The 8,563-nt window shown below is 46.4% G+C and overlaps 1 protein-coding gene across 1 annotated transcript; it reads left to right on the top strand.

Moving 5' to 3' along the window:
- The first annotated feature begins 313 nt into the window (after positions 1-313).
- On the top strand, positions 314-1,947 carry LOC135397970 (uncharacterized). The gene is made up of 2 exons (XM_064629442.1): positions 314-586; positions 682-1,947. Exons 1-2 carry the CDS (start codon positions 361-363, stop codon positions 1,941-1,943), a joined length of 1,488 nt encoding a protein of 495 aa, XP_064485512.1. The 5' UTR covers positions 314-360; the 3' UTR covers positions 1,944-1,947.
- Positions 1,948-8,563: the final 6,616 nt, after the last annotated feature.

The raw sequence follows: 8,563 nt of genomic DNA, 5'->3' as shown, positions 1-8,563 counted from the left end.
GCTTTACTCTTCGGACACCACATTTCTAAAAACACCATTTTTAAGTGGCAATATGTGCTCTGGTACTTCTTTTGCGTCTGCATAGTATGCAACCACATGGCTACTGGAGCTTTCGTGTGCATGTTTTTGTGCGACGGTGCTCATTACAAACAATATCCAGATGTTAGACATAAAATGCAGTAGTTTGTAGCGTGCCACACAACGCAGCGTGGGGGTGTGATTCAAAGAAAGCTTCTGGAAAATGCACAGAATCCCACAAAAAGTTTAAAATGTGATTTGTATACATGGTTTATCGGGAACTTCCGGCCGCCATGACAGGTGGCCACAGAGACTTCCGGTCGTGCGAGAGTTAAGCTGTTGATGGTGGTTGACGAGGAGCCTGAATGTCAATATTATTGCGCGAAAATGCCTCAGTGTTGTGCTTTCGGTTGCACAATGCGAAGCGGTACAAACCTCTTGTCTGAGGTGAAGTTTTATCGGTTCCCGCGGAATCCAACGCGACGTTTGGCGTGGGCACTCGCTGTCAAGCGTGAAAACTTCACCCCAACGGACGGCACAAGGATATGCAGCAAGCATTTTGTCAGCGGTGAGCGAATGTCTTGTCACATAAATGTGGTTCCACATCTGTAGCCTGTACATTTGATATATGTGGCAGTTACAACAACTTCCTTCAAATTGTAGGGGCCCCTTCCAAGGAAGCGACCCATCCAGATTGGGTGCCCAGCATATTTCCTCATCGAGTGCGAGCGTCACCAGCTTGTAGAGAGCGAGCACTTCAACGATACAAACGAGTTGCAGCTCGGTCTCAGAATGCCGAGTCAAACATGGCGGAGAACCAAGGTGAACACAGTGATCCACAAGAAGGAATGGAATGCTCAGGGGAGGGCCCCCTTCTAACTGACGATAGTTACTCGACGGCTAGCTCAACAGAGCTCTCTGGATCTGATATTGACAACCTGATTGCTGAAAACAAGAGACTGAAAGCCGAATGTGCAGCCTTTAAAGCAGAGATGTTAAACAGGAATGCTGTTGTGGACTTTGAAGATGACCATGCAGTCAGTTTTCTGACCGGGTTGACAACGAGTACGTTCCTACTTCTGCTGCATTTCGTGACAGCATGCTACAAACCACCATTCAGCAGTGTGATTCCTTATAACCAACAGCTCCTCATGGTGCTCATGAAGATCCGTCTTGGACTGCTAAACAAGGACCTTGCGCTGAGATTTCAAACATCAGTGTGTACCGTATCGAAGATTTGCCATTCATGGATTGACATCCTCAGTAAGGAACTTGCTCCGCTTATCATGTGGCCAGCAAGAAGTGACATTAGGAGACGTCTTCCCAAAGAATGTAGAGTGCCACTTTTTAACAACCTGAGGTGTATCATTGATTGCTCAGAGGTTTTTATCGAACGACCCTGCAACTTTCGAGCCAGGTCCCAGACGTTCTCATCTTACAAGCATCACAATACTATAAAGTTTTTGATCGGAATCTGTCCAAGTGGTGGGATATCTTTTATCTCGAAGTTCTGGGGAGGTCGAACTAGTGACTTAGAACTGACAACCAAGTGTGGTTTCTTAGACAAGGTACAGGAAGGTGACCTGATAATGGCAGACAGAGGGTTCAACATTTCTGAACATTTAGCATTACGTGGTGCAAGGCTAATTATTCCAGCTTCTACGCGTGGAAAGGCTCAGCTCAGCAGAAGGGATGTGGAAATTTCACGTAGAATCTCAAGGGTGCGAATCCAAGTGGAGAGGACAATCAACCAGCTCAAAAACTTCAGGATACTGCACAATATTGTGCCTGTCTCGTTCATCAAGCGGAAAACAGATACCAAAATGGCGACAATGGACAAAGTGCTAGTTATATGTGCAGCTCTTGTCAACATGAGAAAAACCATTTTTGGGAGAGAAGCCTCTACTGCGGATAATGCATCATAATGAAGCCACACATGCTCGATTGTTTCTTTGGTTTAATTTACTACCTATCCACATGTTTGCTTCGAGGCTTCTGTTATCTTTATTGCTGTTTTGTATGGAACCTAAGTGTTGGAACATTAACAATAGCCTTGTCAACTTTTATTTCTTATTGTAAGATACACTACTTAAAAGGGCATTAAAATGCAAAAACAACTTGCTATTTTAAATTGAAAGTCCATAAAAACACTGATGCACGAACTGAAACGCAATTCACTGCTTAGTGCCAAAGCAAGAAAGAGCCCGGTATAATTTCGATTGTAGCTCCGTAACGGAATCAAAGTTTTGAATTATGTACGAAATTGTATGTACGAAAAACAAGTACGAAATTAACATAGTGTGGAACGTGATTTGAAGTAAACATGTTTTTGCATTTTAGTGCTCTTTTAAGCTCAAGGTGTTAAAAATAGTGGTGATTATGTACAATTTCTGAAGGGCTGATCTAAATAAAGTGCAGCACCAACGATGGAATAAACAGTGAAGTACTACATGAAACAAATGAAAATTCAGCACTCAGTGTCCTGTGCAGTGAGGACAGAACCACTTTCCATGCGGCTTTCTTGTAATGTTCACGCAGCGGTAATGAAACCAAATTACTTTACAGTCCGGGTTATCACATGCGATCATGCGGCCCTGTTCTTCCTTTCGGCACAAACAGTACTTGTTTTGTTCATTCTTCGAAACATCGAGGCGCCTTGTTGCCAACTCCTGCAGTATCTGTGAGAAAAAAAAAGATTCGAGCTTTTCAAGCATAGTGCACCAGAACTCATCATCCCTTTCAATTTTTTCTATAGAAAGAGATCTGGTAGTGTACACAACAAAGTACGCATGCGTAACATCTGCAATGGCAATTTGCCCCTGCACTTGAAAGTGGTACGCATGGGTTTTCTTCAGTCTCCCGTTAGGATCCAGACAGAAAGTAGTGTCATTAATATTCTGCACGTCTTTGTCTTTGTGTTTGAAAGGGCACTTAATTTCAAGGACAGAAGTTGGGCAGCAGCAGCATTCTATTATCCCATCAGGGCTAGCTCCTAAGTACGGGAAGCTGGGGTGTACTATGAGACCAGCCTGCCTGACCTGTAGCTGCACATGCTTTTTTTCTTGGATAGAGCAGAACTGCTCCCTCGCCTTTGCTTCATTATCAATGCCCCACTTAATTGCACAGGGTACAGCTGCTGAGTTGTATACCTTGTAGCCCATAATTTCTTCGATCAATCTCGTCGAACTTGATGAGTTTTGCAGTGTACAAATTGCGTGGAACTTTGATGCTGTCAATCTGCCTTTCCGGTGCTCCACCCAGGTTTCTGACATACGCTGCTTTCTTGTACACTGTTCTAGAAAGTCTGCTTCGGACTTGCTGATGCATATAGAATCTGCCACAGAAATAAGTACACTTTCCAGTTCCTCTTTACTGCACCGCTCATAGCTCTCATTATAAACGTTTGTAAGGGGAAGTGGCAGTAACTCAGGGCTGTCATCTGCTTCCGATGCGGTGTCTGTATCCTCTTCATCAATATATCTCGAAGGCAGCATCTTGAAGATCTTAGCATCTGGACCACGGTGGTAGAAGTCTTTCAGGTGGAGTGACGGCGCGTCGGGAGAGAGAAAAATTCTGTCCGCGGTTCAAACATCCGCCGTGAGCTGGCGCCACCGTGATTGGGCCCGACGTGCGGCTCCGCTCGCATGAAAAGCAAGGGCTGCTAAAGCATCATGCCTGCGTAGCGCGCTTCTGTAAGCGTTCATACGAATGCTCTGGTGAATGTCGTAAGTCGCCTGATTGAACATTGTCACCACAGCATAAAGTGAACCACTGGCGCGAAGTGGAAGGCATACAGTCGAATGTGCTACCGCGGAGCCCGCAAGGGCAGCAAGCCAAGGAAACGGAGAGAATTGGGGGCAACGACAAATTAGAGTTTCTTTGGATTAAGGAGAAATTCAATTGTTCGCGTTGTTTTGAAAATGTGGTACTAATATATAGGAAGAGGCGAGAGCGAGGAAACGACTTAAGAAGTGCTGAATGTTTGAATAGGTTGCCGGTATAGTATTAGGAGATGTGCCGAAGGGCTACCGCAAGGTAAAAAGGAAAGAGGGACGGAGTCGACACGGCTACGCGACACGTTTATTAAACATTTAAAAATGTCAAGAAAGAAAAATGAGACGACTTAAAAAACGTCAGGAACACACACGGGCGCTCAAATTCAAATCAGTGCGATATCAACAAAGCAAGACTACGACGCCGAAAAAGTATGTGCTATGAGAAGTGGTGTCCTGCTGGTGGAAAACCAGGCGGCACATACCGCTAAACCACTAGACTAGTTTTGAAAGCTTGCGCAGACTTCGCGTCTTGTTCTTTTCGTTTCTTTTGAGCTGGGTACAGTATTGGCTCAATCGCACTGCAACGTAGTAATGGAGCAAATGCGCCATTATATCAACTTTATGCTCACTGCATGGGAATGACAAATTGTAATTGTCTAGGATGTATTCAATTGTCAGGCCATATACTCCTTTGTCACACGCATGACCATCATGAAGCGCATTACCAACCTGACCATCGTGAAGCGCGTCCCAGGTTTTCGAGACGAACCTTTCTTCGAAATGTTTCTCGCAGTCATAGTCTGTAGTCTGAAGAAGGCGATCTTTGCGTGGAATGGCATGTCTCGAAACTTTCAGGCGGTCCCCTTCTTTAGGAGCGGAAAACAGTGACGCCTTCTCTGTACACATTTTATACCCGGAGTTACATCGCGGCACGAAGCACTTCGTCCCCATGTCGGATCCATTGTCATCAGAGCCTTTTTGTCATCAAATACATAAATTTGTAAGCGGAGACAAGTCTCAGAATCAAAATAGCGCACTCTTCAATTTGGAGCCAATGCACGGCAAACGCGGAGGCAATGATAAGAAGGCCCCAATACAAGTGTCGCGCTCTGTCGGCATGGAAGAGAAGCGCGGACCGACCTTGAACCGCCCGACCGCGTGGAGGAGGCGCGGCGTCGGATCACCTTACTATCTACCACCGTGATCTGGACAGTGTGCCTAGAAACCACAACATGGGCAAATTTTTGTTTAAAGCAGTTACATAAAGTATAGTCACATCCACGTCTACACTTCTGCTGATGAACCGATCAGTCAAAACAATGCGCCCCTTTGTCTGCACCTTGGCACCAGTCATGTGGTAGGATACAACCAATCTTATCCACTGCTTGCGTCGTTTGCATGGTTCCCAGGCAGTGATGATGGGGCATTTTGTTTTGAACTGTACGGAACTATAACAAATTTGAAAAAAAAAAAAAAAAGAGAGAGATATAGCTAGGTCTTGACAGAAATGCATGATGAAAACAGGGTACGTACCCTTAGAGACTGCAGCAACTGGCGAATGTTGCCATTCAGTGATGAGTCCTCATCAGAGCATTCTGTCTCAGGTGCCTTTTCCCCTAGTCTGTTTCCTCTCTTTGGTCTCGAAAAATCAATGTCTACGACGCAGGCTGGCTGCACCTGCCACAGTAAAATGGCATGTATTAGCAGCAAACCTGCTAGGGGTTTTGCATATTTCTTTTAATAATTGTGAAAGCCGGCTTATTCAACAGAAAAGATGCTCCTTCTAGTAAGTGTTATGAGGGCAACTGACTTGCCTTCCCTGAACAAGAGGCTTCCTTCCATGCGCACAGAATCGACGTACTTGACACATCTGTATCACGTACTCTGACAGCAGCCTCTACGTGAAACAGCATAGCAGCGACGTGGCTGCATACTTCACCAAGCCTGGGAAAATAACTACAGGTTTATACAAGCCTTAATTATTACCACTTGGGAACTTACCCTGCCATGCATTTACAGTGCGCTGATATGATAGCTCCGGTCTGTTCAGCTAGCACCCAAACGCCGTAAGCGATTTTCTCCCTCTGGCCAGCGGTCACGGAACCAAGCACAATTCGAGCACTCGCACATCCAGTTGGCTTACACACACTAACTTCCGAGACTTTGCCACTTATAAAGTAATTATACGCTTCGAGCGATTTGTAGGCCTTTAGACGTTCGCGTGTGTACATGCCGGGTGTATCTATGAGGTACTCGTAAAGTTCTGGCCAAGTTACTTGCGGGCACAGTCCACGGTCTTTGCAAAACAAGTGGGAATTTGCGGTGTCGTACGGATCCGGTAGCGTTTTTCCTCCGTAATTAAGCTTACAGAGGTATCGTTCTCGGTCCGCTGGTGCTAGGCTGCGAAAATAAGCGCTCGTCATGTCCACGATCCACAGAAACAATCTACATGCACATGTTTCTATTGCTATCTGCAGGCGACCGGAAGTCGCGGTGGCACCACGGAAGTGCGGCCATATTTGTTTTTGTTTTTCCCGATACGCTATGTATAGGTATAGTATAGGGTGTATTCACCTACGTCACATTGTGACGTGGCAGTGACGTGGCATGACGCGTAAGCTCCTCCCACTGGTGGTCACTTTTCGTGGTAGCGGCATTGGAAGATGACAAACTGCGCGATTTTTCCATGCGGCAACCATAGTTTTCGTAAAAGAAAACGTGAGAACGACAATGACGAAGTGTCTTGGGGGGAAAAAAGAAGGGGATGGACGCCGACCGGATTTCAAAACACCGTTCTAGGCTTCGTTTTCGAGCAAACGCTAGATAATCTCGGCAGCTGCGCCGAAAAAGTGACCACCACCATTGCGGCAAAAGGCGTTCGTTTGACGTCATGTGAATACACCCTATTTCGTTTTACGTCTCTCGTCGTTACATACCATCGTCGACGCTGTTGCACATTGATAAATCGTACGTAAAACTTGTCCCATAGCAGTATGCGGTTTCTCAAATACATAGCACAATTTTTTCCTGCAGGGATAAAACGCTGTCGGCATTTTCTTGCTAACACGGCTGTCGAAACGTCAGTCTCTACAATGGGCAAGTGCTGTAAAGGGCTAAGGCAGGGGAATGAACGTGTAGTATATTTCTATTGTCGGGAAAAACTCACGTGACCTCAGACGTCGGGCCAATCGTTGGGCCTCGGTAGAGAAGTTTTTTGCTTTGTTTTATTTTGTCTCCATGGGTGACGCGTGACGTAAAGCGACGCTGCCGAGGGGTTCTTTTTCCCTTTCCCCTCTGTTCTCTCCCCGCTTTGGCGGTTCTGGATTTTCGTTCGCATCCAGTGAAATAAATAAAACGCGGAAGCGTTGGCTCTTTCTGTTGCACAAGGTGCTTTATTTTTCGGGATTGGTATTTCCAAATCACACATATGCAGTCTTCTGTATCTGCGCCAAACACGAACTTGACATGAACATTGTTTTTGAAGTTCGAGTAATATGCCGAAGCAACTTCACATTCACTGTTAGCTGATGTCTCAAGTGGAAGACTTCACAGTAGATCAGTAAATTCACTGCACAGGCACACACATTCACAAATCCAGCATGATAGGAAACATGTCCATATCCCTTTGCTGCTTGTATAGTGTCACATGTCAAGGCTGACCCGTCACAAAGGAACCTGTGCAGCTGCTAAGCCAAAAGATGATGTTCCAACCACTCAGAGTGGCATATCCATTCTATTGCGTCCATGCCGATGCTGTTCTGAAGCAGATATGAGTTGAGCAGTACCTAGTTCATACCTGAGCAAGAAAGACCAGAACAGGGATCAGAAAACGTGAAAACTAAAAATTCTACCGTCCGAAATGCTGAGTGTATGCCACAGGTGCGGTGCTATGCCATGCTACGCTAAGCGGCAGAATGGAATAGGAACTGACTTACCTGCCATCGAGTGGAAAAACACAGTATTGATCCTCCTTGAATCGTTGTCGTGCCAAGCTAGCAAGCGAAGCAGACCTGCGCCTTCCACTTATCTATCACTGAATTTACTTGCAGAAGTATCCAAGAGGATTCGAGTTTTGCAGAGTCGGTATCGACGGGCACTAAAAGCCATCCAAAGCGGTACCGGCAAAGATGCTTTGCGTGCGTCCCTGCTGCACCATATTTCGAAACTTTACGGCGAACTGCTCCGGCACCCCAGACACGGCGGTGCCCGCTTTCCCGCGCCACGAAAAGGTTATAATTTCAAACCGACCAATGAGCGCTCGCATACCAGGGGAGCGGCCGCAGGAGCCAATGGGATGCTCTCGGTAGAGAACTCGCGCTTCGACGTAAAAATTTTGACGTTTCATGACGTTTGATGACGCGAAAGGCTCGCAGCGCCTCACTTTAGTCCGCAAAGGAACTCGCGAGTTTCATCCCCTTGGCTAAGGGGTCTGCTAACGCAGACGCGACTTGATACAAATTGTACGTGCACACTGTGAGGAACGAGCGCCACCTGTCGTAAGCGCCAAACATCTCTTGGGCCCTCGACTTGAGGAGTGACCGAGAGAGAACAGCAGCGGCGAAGAAGAAGAAGAGACGCGCCAAGACCGCGTGTGTACGTTGATGTGTAATGTGCCTGAAATAAAAGTTAACTCGATCCACTACGCCCTCAACCCCTAGCATCACGGCCTCACCAGGCCTCCACAGCTCCCCGCATTTGCGGTAGTAGAAAAATAAAACACGTCACAGTCACGTGGTATTACATCGTCAGGCATCATGACGGATGCCCAT

The sequence above is a fragment of the Ornithodoros turicata genome, chromosome 6, assembly GCF_037126465.1.
Source record: "Ornithodoros turicata isolate Travis chromosome 6, ASM3712646v1, whole genome shotgun sequence".
Lineage (NCBI taxonomy): Eukaryota > Metazoa > Arthropoda > Arachnida > Ixodida > Argasidae > Ornithodoros > Ornithodoros turicata.
Note: the sequence above shows the minus strand (reverse complement) of the source record. Positions and strands in the feature narration are given on the sequence as shown.